The sequence below is a fragment of the Herpailurus yagouaroundi genome, unplaced genomic scaffold (genome assembly GCF_014898765.1).
Source record: "Herpailurus yagouaroundi ecotype Mexico unplaced genomic scaffold, PumYag 182, whole genome shotgun sequence".
Classification (NCBI taxonomy): Eukaryota; Metazoa; Chordata; class Mammalia; order Carnivora; family Felidae; genus Herpailurus; species Herpailurus yagouaroundi.
In genome coordinates this window covers 36,975,081-36,987,828 of record NW_024412413.1, presented here as the reverse complement: position 1 = coordinate 36,987,828, position 12,748 = coordinate 36,975,081, and the positions used below count along the sequence as shown (strand labels likewise).

Here is a 12,748-nt window from a genome sequence, read left to right as displayed (position 1 = left end):
TTACAAGTCTTATTCTAAGTGAAATGGGTGTCGGTCAGGAAGTTAACAGTAAGTAGATGTAGGGTTTGCATCATTGGAATAATTTGAAATGAGTTTACTTACAAAGGGGCTATTTACAAGATATAGGTGTAGGAGAATCATGAGGTATAGTATGGAAATCTCTGGCTTACCGTAGAAAATTCCAAAGCTTTGAGATAGGTATTTTACCAGTTTAGAGAACTGAAAGTGGAACAAAAGGCTGAAACAGAGAACAAGGTATGAAATGAAGCTGGAGAGGTAGGCACAAGCAGATCACATTAAGGAACAGAGTCTTAATGTTTTTTTTTGTTTTTTGTGTTCTTTTAAGTTTCTAGTTAAAAATCCCCGTTAGTTAACGTACAATGTAATATTAGTTTCAGGTGTACAATATAATGATTCAACACTTCCATACATCACCTGATGCTCATCAAAACAAGTGCTCTCCTTAATCCCTGTCACCTATTTCACCTATCCTCCCACCCATCTCCCCTCTGGTGACCATCAGTTTGTTCTCTATTGTTAAGTGTCTGTTTCTTGGTTTTTAATCTTGAAAGGAAAAGAAGGATCTATTAAGCGGGGAAGGGAACTGATGAAGTTTATATTTTAAAATATCACTTTGCAATATTAAAACTGAAATAAGGAGCAAGAGTGGGTGTTGGTAACCAATCAAGAGGCTTTCATAGCAGTGCAGGTAGTTTGGGATGGTGGAAATAGAGAATATTAATGGATTTGAGGAACATTTAGGAGAAAAATAAACTGGAATTTCTAAAACATGCTATATATGGGAAAGTGAAAAGATTCCTGAGCTTTTTGACTCATGTAAATGAGTAAACGTTGATGCTAGTCACCGAAATAGGAAACTTTAGGACATCTGGTTTTGTGTCATTCAGTTATTTAGATTTTGGACATGTTGATTATCAAGTGCCAATGAAATATCCATTTGGAGTTGGTGGTTAGGCTATTGGTGATCAGAATTAGATCTTAAAGAAGAGGTTGAAGATATAATTTAGGAATTGGAGTAGGTTGAATAGTGTCTCCCAAAAAGTCGTGTCAACTCAGAACCTCAGAATGTGACCTCATTTAGGTATAGGGTATTTATAGATGTAACTAGTTAACATGAGGTCATACTGGAATAAGGTGGACCCTAAATCCAATAGTTAGTGTCCTCATAAGAAGAGGAGAGGATACACAGAGACCCAGAGGGACGACAGAGGCAGAAACTGCAGTGGTACAGCCACAAGCCCTGAAATGCCAAGGATTGTCAGCAACCACTAGATCCTAAGAAAGGGCAAGGAAAGTTCTTCCCTACAGCCTCAGAGGGAGCATGGCCCAGCCCATACCTTGATTTCAGACTTCTAGCCTCCAGAACAGTGAGAGAATACCTTTCTGTTGTTTTAAGCTACCAAGTGTATGGTAATTTGTTATAGCTGACCTAGGAAATTAATCCAGGAATTGTCAGTGTAAATTGAGGTATAGGTAAGGCTGCCTAGGGAAAGCACACAGATAGAACAGGGGTTGCACACTGGCTCTGATAGTGCCCACGGGCCCATTTTTGGCAATTTTGACAGTTGTGTTACGCTCCAATTGTTCTTTAAATAGCAATAAGACTGGGCAAATGTGATACTTGGTTACCATGAAAATTGATGATTACCTATTTTATTGTATCTAGCTGCTTCACACACTTATTTACCAACTGAAAGCACTTGAGTTTGCAAAATCTTTCCCCAAAAAAGTATAAAGGGTGAGGTAGGATTAATCCTTATGCATTAATCCTTATGTCTAACTTAATAGACAGAAAATAACAAACTGTCAGGGGATATGATGAGCATCAGGCCTCAAATAAGAGAGCATGGTATCATGGAACCAGAGGAAGAGAATGTTATAAAGAGGGAGCATCAGAACCTCCTGAAATTCACAGTAAGAAAAGTACTGGGTTTTATCTCATAGATGCTAGTGGTGAGGGAAGCAAGAGCTGTTGGAGTAACATGGTTAGATGTGTCTATTTTAAAAAGATAATGTTACTCTTAATGTAAAGGATGGACAAGACTAAAGGAAAAAGAAAAAGAATTAGTAGGTATTACATTTACCTAGTCAAAAGCTAATGAAGACTGAAAATGAAAAGAAGGTATAATTAAGAGGATATGTTTAAGGATATAACTAAGAGAACTGGGGGATTAAAGGAAAGAATAATAGAAGATGGTTCTAAAGTTCAAACTTGTTTAGTTAAGTAGATAGTAATATTATTAACATAAGAAGGAAAAATTAGTAGAATCTCTACTTTTATGAGATGGATGGATTTCTAAAGCCAACAGAGAAGAAATGGGATAGATGAAAAAAAAAAAAAAAAAGGAGACTTCATCTATTCCAAAACTATCATTTAAAGATAGCATAAAAGTGATCCCCGGGGAAATAACTGATAAAGGTGGTTAAAGCTCACTTTGACTAGATCTGAATTTATGAACACAGTTAAATAGGAGATAAATATATAACAATAGAAACAGTGAACTCTGTGCCTTTGATTCAGGACATAGAAGGGAGCTTCATTCTTCACTGCAGTCAGAATGAAGCTGGTGAAATAGGTTCCAAAGATAATATTGAACCTGTACATGAAAGGCTTTGTTTGACTTTGAGGGTGTCTTGTCTCTGTATCAGTTGTTTGCACTTTGTTAAAAAATGAGCAGAACTGTGAGGCCACCATGACCTCAGTCACAGAGGAAACTGTGATGTAGATTCAGAAAACTTCAAGGAGATTCCACAACCACCAGGTGTCCAAAGGAGAGAGGCTTTAATGACATTTCACATAGCCCTGAGCCAAGGCTGGCAGTTCCTATAAACTGCCCTAGGATCTTAGGTGTTTTGGCTAGGGATTCAGGGAGCCATATACATTGAGTAAGACTGTCCTTCTCCCACTACAGTTAATGTAGGGTTGGAGAGGAAGCTCTCTTATACACAAAAATTACCCTTCTATATAGGCCTTTATTGTGGGAGTAAAGAGTAGGTTTATGAGCCCTAAGGAACACCATAACCTTTCTCTACTCTCATCACCTTCATCAGCACAAATTAGTGAACATGTGTGAAGTAAGGCCATCTTTTACTAGCCTCCATTTTTCTAATGACAGCCCCATGTGTTCAGAAGTCTTTTCTGCTGGCTTCCATGTTTGTGTCATCTAAAATAGAGAGGGATACCAGGAATCCTATGTATCCCTGCCTTCATCTTCCCTTTATTACTAGAAATCAATTGGGAATCCCAAAACTCTGCATTCTTCTGAGTAATTCCCACCCCTCTCTTCCCCCTACCACACACTCACAGCTTCACCACTGTCTTTCTAAAGACTGCCAGGACTAATCCCATCATGCCTTTAATCTCTATTCCTGTCTACAAGAAGAGAATGGATGTGGGATGGAGGGGGGCGACAGGCAAGACCCAACTATTTTATTGGTTAGCATGTTTCCTAACTATTCTTAATAAAATAGCACAAACCTATCTCTCTAGCCCCTTACCCTTTACAGTAAGCTCTAGATATTTCTCTTTTTGGTTATAAGAAAAAAAAACTTTACAGTTATTCTTTCATTTAGCAGTAATCACATCTCAGTAAAATTGTAAAACCTTAAATAAAACTCAACTTGCTATTTCAGGTCATCTAGGAAATAGAGGAAGTAGTCCAAGGATCCCCAGGATCTGGATAGGCTTCAAGGGCTCCACAAGTCCTATGCATTTGTAATTGAAGTTGTTTATATAGCTTGGTGGTTAAGAGCATGGCCTCTGGAGTCCTGATTGCCTAGGTTTAAATCCTACCTCACCATGTGCTATATTTTGCAACTTAGGCAGTTTACTTAACCTGTGTGCGCTTAGTTTCCCTAGCTGAACCATGCATATAGTACTGTACCTACCTCATAGAATTGCTGTAGGGACTAAAAGTAGTTAATACATTTAAAGCAGTTACAATAGTGCCTCACAATATTAAGTGCTGTATAAACACTAGCATTATTATTATTTATATTCCCAGAGGAAGGTCCATATCTTCCATCTGATTATCAGTAAGGTGTATCATAAATCTTAATTTATGAACAGAAGGAAACCACTTTCACAGGCTTATGATCTTCATGAAATTTAAACTTTCTCTGTTTTAATCAAAAGTCATCTGATCCTTTATAGCAGAGAAATGTATTTAGTTGAATCTACTTCAACAGTATTTTCTTTTAAAGAGTTTTTTATGTTTTCAAAGTTTTAATTCTATTTTTACTTTTTAACCTAATAGAAAATTTATATTTTTCTTATTTTTCTTTTAATTGTCATAGTCTTGATAAAATTTAAGCTCTTATTTTCCAGGCTTCAATTTAAAAAAGAAACTCATTTGTTTTCCTTTTCAAAACCCCTGTGTAATTAATAGTTTTGCATTAAGGGTTTGAACATCAGCAAATCATGTACACAACTCTGTAAGTGAGTTGGGCAAAAGATATGTGTGATTAAACCGTGAATGTTGATTATTGTTGTTGTTACTTAAATCATATATGCAATTGAGCCAAATTGAATCACAATTGAAAATATTGCAGCCTGTTAATACAAGGAAGAAAGAAGAGCTTATACAGCTGTTCTTTTTCTGGAAAGCGAATATAGTGGCTGAAAAAAATAATTGATGCTTCATCATTGTTAGGGATGAATTAATATTGTTCTATAATAAATTGCCAAATTTCATTTAATAAATCTTTTTTTTTTTTAGAAAGTCAGGTCAGCAATAAATGGCAAGAATCTCATTACTTATTTCCTATAGTTACACTGAACATAAAGAGTACTTCCATTTTAAATTGCTCTTGCTAAATCTTAGAAAAAACAATTTTGGCAAATTGGTTAGTATCAGACCTAGAGCTTAAACACAAAACAGCTGTTGTTGAAAATACCACCTTCATAACATTAATATGCTTTCAATTAACAGATTGGAATGAACTGTTAAACATTACTACCTCCATGTTTAACTACTGTTTGACTCTCTCAATAACTGCTTTTCTTTCTCAATAGATTGTTTACTTTAACTGAAAGAGGAAGAATCTTATTTAAATAATCCATATTTTTCCTCCATCTGCAGAAAGCACCCAAGACAAGTGGGGATTTCCAATGTGCCATTATTTAAAGGAAGAGAGATGGTGCTGTGGTCGTAATGCCAGAATGTCAGCATGTTTGGTATGATTATATTTTTTTCTGGACTAAGAACTTTATCCAGATGTTACAGAATTTATTATTGTTGGCTGATATCATGAATTAAATGCCAAGTTTTGCAGAGCATCATTATTAATGCTTTTGTGCATTGCAAATTTTGATTAAAAAATGACTTGCCCTTCCAGCATTATCTACTTTACATGCAGTGTGGTAACAATTTATAGTTATACTTTTTTACATATAATTGTTTATATATAATTACTTTAATTACCATATAAAATGTACCAGCTATGAAGTATTAAACACCGAATTAGTTCAGCGCTTTATTCACAGTTCTGTGGTATGTTTGTATGTGTTTATAGTAGATCATTTGGTCTACTAATTTTTTTTTTAATGTTTATTCTTGAGAGAGAGTGAGACAAAGTATGGGTGGGGGAGGGGCAGAGAGAGAGGGAGACACAGAATCCAAAGCAGGCTCCAGGCTCTGAGCTGTCAGCACAGAGCCCAATGCGGGGCTCCAACCCACAAACCGTGAGACCATGACCTGAGCTGAAGTCAGACGCTTAACCGACTGAGCCACCCAGGCGCCCCTCCTAATTTTTTATAGAATGGGAAAGATATTAATAAGGTACCTGGAAGTAACTATCTAATTAAATAAAGCCTTTAATGTGCCTTATTTGGCTTGTGTCCTTACACCTAGAACACTTTAACCTGTGGTATTCTCTGTTCATGGTGTTATGTTAGTTTATAAAGAATAGGTGCACATTAAAACATCTAAGTTATTTTTTGTCATTAGAAATTTCAAATATAGTTGATTAAATAATGTGTTTGATGTCCAACCCCAAGATAAATTAATTATTCTATGACCATTATTTCTCTGCCAGTTTATACAGCAATATAAAAAATAGCACACCAGTGTTCTAGGTCACAGATCCTAGTATTATCATAGAAATCTATTTATGCTCAAATAATAATTTTTAAAGTCCTCTTAAAATGCTTTTCTTGGAAATTATCTTGTTCTTTCACTATATCTGCTAGTAATGTTTATTCGGGGTCATGTTATAGTGACAAGTAATTCTTGAAATGACTTAGTTCTCAGAATGCAGCAGCCAGGATTATACCCTTCAGGCAAGAAATTAGGGAATCTGACTAACCTAAGAAAAAAGACCTAATGATGCTGGCATCAGGGATTTTACAATAAAGCAGGACACATGTCACCTTTATGATAAAGCCCACAAGTAACAGTCCTCACTCATAAGCACAGTACTTCTAATCACATTTACAATACCCCCATTTTAATTATCAACAGACAGCCAAGGATCACTAGATGTATAAGGAAAATCTAACATGAAAGAACAGAGATCAGAAAAACTGAAGAAAAGCAACTTGGAGGAAATGGAGACTATACAAAATAAAATAATATAAAATAACTATTAATATCCCTTACAGAGGTAAAAGAATATATGGTACCCACAAAACAAAAATGTTTGTTATAAAAATAAACATTCAAAGAAACATAAAGAAGAGGTTTTGAAAAATAAATTTTAGAATATTTAATGTATAGACCACACTGCACTTAATAACTTTCTCTGCCCAATGTGAGCTTCCTATGGAATGCCCCTCTCCTTGGCTCCATTGAAGTCCCTGACTACCTTGGCTTCTTTTTTGGTTGCTAAGGAACATTTTTTTGATGTACTTTTTGTTAATTGTATTTTACTCCATAACTGACCTTTTCCACAAATAATCAAAGTTACAGGGGTTAAAAAAAAAAAGAGATCGAGAAAGGAGAACTTTCTGGTGATGCTTTGAAAAATTGTTAAGGGTACTAACCAGAGATAAATTTCAATTAGATTAGCACAATCATGTCAGCATACTTTAAGCCTGATAAAACTGCAAAATATTTTCGATTAACACTTGGTATATATTTTCTTCATTATCTTTATTTATTGGCCAAGAAAAATACTAATGTTTGCAAGAAACTTCTTATCACCTACCTGGTTATCTTTTATTATGTAACCAAAATTTATCATTTGTATTTCTAAAGTCCGTCATCAGCAACACATACTAAAAGTAGTCTTGGTATTGACTACTTTTAACTAGTTATTCTTATCTAAAAGTAGACACTTTTACCAACACCAAACAATTTATTATTAAAAACCCATGTTTCTTTATTCAGTTCAGCCTGTTAGCCAAAGCTGTAACACAAAAATCTAATCTGAAATGAGCACAGACAGTACTGTAAAAGAAAATCAATGTTTTCTTCAATAATAAACTTATTCTGGGCCTGTTGCTATTTAATTTAATATGAAAATTATATAATAATTTGCTCCTGTATTCCTAAAACTCTGGCTCTAGATGTTAGGTGAAGGTATCGTTCAAGTCTTTGGAGAATTATAAATTTTTTCTTCAAATAATTTCTGCGAAGCAACTTCTTATATACAGTGAACTCCTTTTCCCACTAAATCTTAGTGGTATGAGGGCAGGTGAAGGTAAGGTTCAAAGAACAAGCTTTTACTTCCTGCTCACTTGCTAACTAGCTATACAACTATGGCAACTTATTTTACCTTGCCAGTGAACTTGTGCCTCTGCAAAAATTGTACTTACACAGGATAATCTGTAAATTGTCTTTCAGTTTTAAAAGTATGTGATTCAGCTATATCTAACAGTTATTATTAATGAAGAATAGCAACCTGAAGCAAACATGGGTATTCTAAAATTGAATAGGAAGTATATGTAGATCTATTATATTTTACTACTCTATTTTGAAATATTTTCTAATTAAAATTTAAAAAATAAAGGTAAATATTGAAATATTAATGTAATTCAGTTATAAAACTTCATAAATGTAGAAATGTATGTCTCTTAAAAATGGAAGTTTTAGAAGCATTTATTCCATACTGAAACTATGATAAATCTTTCAGATGTATCTTTTATATATGTTGGGTTATGCATATTTACTGGAAATATGAGGAAATAGTTTGTAAAATCATCTGGATCTTAAATAAATATAAATGTAAAACCAGCTATGTAGAAAATTGTAAAAATATGTATTCTTTCTCTTTTGGGCACTTGATCATATGTGACTTTGATTTGAATTTGTAGACCAGGCCAACCAAAACTATACATACTATTCTAAACTAAATTTTCAGCTATAATCTGTTCAATAAAACCTTGTATAATAAAAGGCAACTATATGTTTATAAAAAATTAGAAGAGAATACACTTAGAAGTAGTATATAAACATGTTTATTATATACACACATATAATAATAGATTTGGATTTGATTGTTTCAGCTAAACAGCTAAAAGTGAGCCAAGACCATGTTCTTTTATTTCTTTCGTTTTCTTATTCTTTCTAAAATTCAAGGAGTATATACAATTGGGTGTGTATGTGTTTGTGTACATGACACACACCTATTATAAATCAACCCTAGAGTATACAACTATACTGGTTAACATTCCTCAATGATATTAACACTTGTAAATGTGTAAACTTACACATTATCACTTAATTAATCTTTTTAAATGTCACTTTTATAAGCCTTTATACAGTGTGTTTATAAGTCTTATAAGATAAGACTAAATATACCAGCAGTCTTTGTCTTACTTTTTTCTCCTTATTTTTTCTCTAAAGGCATTGGAACGGGTTGCGGTTGGCCAAGGGGTAAGTACGAGTGTTTACTCTAATACAGCAGATGGACAGGATAGTTTTCTTAAAGTACTCTTCTTACTTGACCTGCTGATGAACTTAAAACCTGAGTCTTCTTGTCACCTCTTCATATTCAAATTTGTACATTTTCTAGAAGTTTCTCTTTAAAAGAGAAGTGAACTTCCAGAAAAAGGAAATTGAACTTTTAAGAAAATGTCCACATTATATTCTTGTACTAATGTGTCATTTCTTCATAATACACTAAACAGTCTATGAATATTTCCAAAGACTGCTATTGCTGACTATCAGGCTCTTATGGGCTTAGTTGGAGCAAAGATAAACACAGTATAGCATTCAATTTATTTTTTAACTACAGTCCAAAACACAGACCTGCATTGTTTTTTTTGTTGGTTTTTTTTTTTGTTTGTTTGTTTTTTAACTTTTTTCCTTATTAATTTGATTGGTAATTAGTTGAAATAGCCAAATGGACTTGCACATATAAACAGAAGTTAAATATATCCCCCAAAATATCCATAAAATTGCCTTATTCTCTATTTTATGATTGATGAAACATATTAGGCATTTCTAAAAGTTTTTTTAGCTGTTCTTTTTAAGCTTTTCACAGGATATTTCTTGTTGGACCTAAATGTTAGAAATCTCTTTTTGCTTCTTTTCAAGGAACATTAATATGTCAATTTGAATTTTTTAAAATAATTATAATTTAAAATGATAATAGCAACAAATATATACTGAGTACTTACTCTGGCCCAGGCTCAATGCTAAGAACTTTTTTTCTTAAATATATTTGTTGTTCCTATCTAAAAATTGGTAAAAGCTGATTTTTTTAAAGGCATTAGGGCATATTGTTGAGGTATGTGGGCTTTCGTCTCAAACTGCTGGTTTGCAGTTGTACTGCTTATAAGCCTAGTGGTTCCCTAGGATCTGGAAGAGAAAAGAGCCTTCATCATAATGTCCCTGTGCATTTTGTGGTGTTTTTCAGTTTCCCAAGTGCTTATTCATGTTTACAGTCAATCTTATAAGTTGGGTATTATCCCAAACTTACATGAGAACATGATACACAGCAGAAGTTTAATAGTGCATTCTACCTCCCTTAATTAATTGCAGAGTACTGACTTCCAGCTTAGTGCCGTCTCCACTAGACCTGTAAAATTCATGCCTAAGATATATACTTTAAGCGTGTGCTTTTTGCTCCCTCTGATTTAAGATGCATTAAAGTGTTAGGTTGATTTATCATTTGTGAAGGAGAGAAAGTAAACTCTGAGCCACATCCAGTTTATTCTTGGAATTGTCAGACACAGGGTGCTGGGGAGATGTTGACTCCCTTCCCACATGCCTCCATCTGTATTTACCAGGATGGATAGACCCAGTTATCCAAGGAATGCACGTTTGAAGGCACTTCATAACTCTCTTCCCTTTCTCTTAGCGAACAGCTGTAAGGCTCTTATTTATTCAGGATAACTAAGGAATGATGATTTATTCTATCCTGTTTTTATTTCTCTGTGCATTTCATTTCTGTATGATCTCTTGTTTAAATGCATTTCTTGGGGTTTTTTTTGTCATCTTTAACCAGTTTGTAATAACAATATAAATATACATTATTTTCTAAATTACCTTGATACCGTTTATATAATTTTTCTCAAAGGCATAGGTATGGAAAGCTTTATTTTTAAGATTTTTTTTCCTGACTGAAGTATTGAATAAAAACTAATGACACCATCCCTGCCCAAGTGTCCAAGAGGCCATATAGCATCATGGCTTTATAAGTGGACATCAGAGCTAGGCTTCTTCAGTTCAAATACCAGCTCAACTATTTTTGGAAGTTTCATAGAAAATTCATGTAAGGGGCGCCTGGGTGGCGCAGTCGGTTAAGCGTCCGACTTCAGCCAGGTCACGATCTCGCGGTCCGTGAGTTCGAGCCCCGCGTCAGGCTCTGGGCTGATGGCTCAGAGCCTGGAGCCTGTTTCCGATTCTGTGTCTCCCTCTCTCTCTGCCCCTCCCCGGTTCATGCTCTGTCTCTCTCTGTCCCAAAAATAAATAAACGTTGGAAAAAAAAAAAAAAGAAAATTCATGTAAAATTAAAGTTCCTGTTTATTGTATAGCTAACTAAATAAAAAGTTAAGAACTTTATAAACCATTTATAATACTAATATTTTACTTCATGTAATAATATATTTCTAAAAATGCCTTAAATGTCAATAGAAAAATAGGTGTCAATATATGAAAGAGGATTTCAGCATTTTTGTGAGAAAACTGAAGGGATATGGGGAGAAGGAAGGGATGGATGATAGAGATTTTTGGTGCTACAAAAAGAATTACTCAAGATGAAAAAAATGCCAAATGAAAAATATGTGCAGAGATGGAAAATTTTGAATGATATGTTTTGGAGCAGTCTTCTAGAAAGAAAGTTTACAAATCAGAGTTTGTCTTACGTCAAGGCGTTGCATTTAGAAAGAGATTTTATTTAAGAAGTATACCTTTTGAAGGTTACAAATTTCTTATGAGTATTCAAGTATGTCTGCTTTCAGTGCATTATTTTAGGAGCTGAACTGGGGACTTTGATATTCCTAACACCATTTCCGACTAGAATCACCCTCCCCACTATCCCCACCATCTTGGAAGGATATAACACGTGCCCTTTCCAAGTGCTCTGTCAAAATCCTGCAAGTCAGACATTCTCCAGTGATTTAAGAAGTCAGTGCCATTAGGTGAAGATGCAAGAAATAATGGTTCACCCTCAGCTCCCAACTTGTGTTTTTTTGTAGCCTCAGCGCCTGGGGCCCACAGTGTAGGAACTTGAGGTCAGATGGGGAGAGGAGCAGTAGAGTAAGTTTTCTATCTGAGCACACAGGCAAAATTGTATTTTATGCTAGACTCCGTCTGAATCCAAACATATTCTAGTCGAAAACAGACGAAAATAACAATGTTGTGCTCTGAAGGAAAAGCGAAAGAAGTTTGACTCAGGGAATTTGTACAGTGTACTGAACTCTGTCTTTAAAACTACCAGTCATTGCACAGTTTGGGGTTTTCACCTTATTAGCCTTCTCAGGACCATTCAATATTGTTGGCCTCCCTCCACTCTGGCTCATTTCCCCCCCCCCCTTTTTTTTTCGTTAGAAACTGCATGGAAGCAGGACTGTTGCTGATATTATTTTGTATTGGATTTATTTACACTGTCATTAAGAGTTCTGTGGGGATGTGGATAGAGTTTGGGCGACTTTTGTAGTTTCTTAGTTTAAGTGCCCCCTTCCCTTGTTTCAGTGAAGTGTTTTCTTTTATACTTTTTCAAAACTATCATGCTTCCCTGAGGCCCTTCTCTTCATCCATATCTTCTTTGCTTTGGAAAACCTTCATGGATACCTAATCCTATATCCTTCCTGAGGGACAAAAAGACATGCCCTTTTCAATTCTACAGTAGCCAATGCTATGATCTTTTAGACCTCAGACATACTTTTAGCATGTCCTTACTTACAATAGTATCTTCTCCTTCTGGGTGTGAATCCTAGGTGATATGATCTCTGTTCCACCACCATTAGGACAAATCCATGTTCACTTCTCTTTTGCACGTATTCTACCTTACTGCTCTCTTTTTGGCTCCAGAGCTGATCTTGCTGGTCATGAAAGTTTATTTCTACATTTTTAACTGAATGCACTGCATTTGGGACATTAGCTCATTTTTGTTTGATTGTGCTGTTTCTTCCCCCATTCACTACCATTTCTTTTATAGTTTCTTCTATTTTCATGCAGATTGCTTCCTCAGTATTAGCCTCAGGGTAACAATTTAACTTAGAATGGAAAAATTATAAAAGTTTCCTCCATGTTTTGCAATAAAGTCAGATTTCTAACATTCACTTATGTTCCTGACTCTCTAGTATTGATTTGATTTATGTTTTTTATTTGTTTCTTGT

The 12,748-nt window shown here is 34.7% G+C and overlaps 1 protein-coding gene across 9 annotated transcripts in view; it reads left to right on the top strand.

Annotated features, from left to right (window-relative positions):
* Positions 1-12,748, top strand: part of METTL25 (methyltransferase like 25) — a 161,344-nt gene that overhangs the window by 73,409 nt on the left and 75,187 nt on the right. For all 9 annotated transcript variants that reach the window (XM_040491305.1, XM_040491306.1, XM_040491303.1 and 6 more), the window contains exons 6-7: positions 5,103-5,197; positions 8,808-8,837. In XM_040491305.1, the coding sequence (XP_040347239.1) occupies positions 5,103-5,197; positions 8,808-8,837 (125 nt within the window). The remainder of the gene's footprint in view (positions 1-5,102; positions 5,198-8,807; positions 8,838-12,748) is intronic.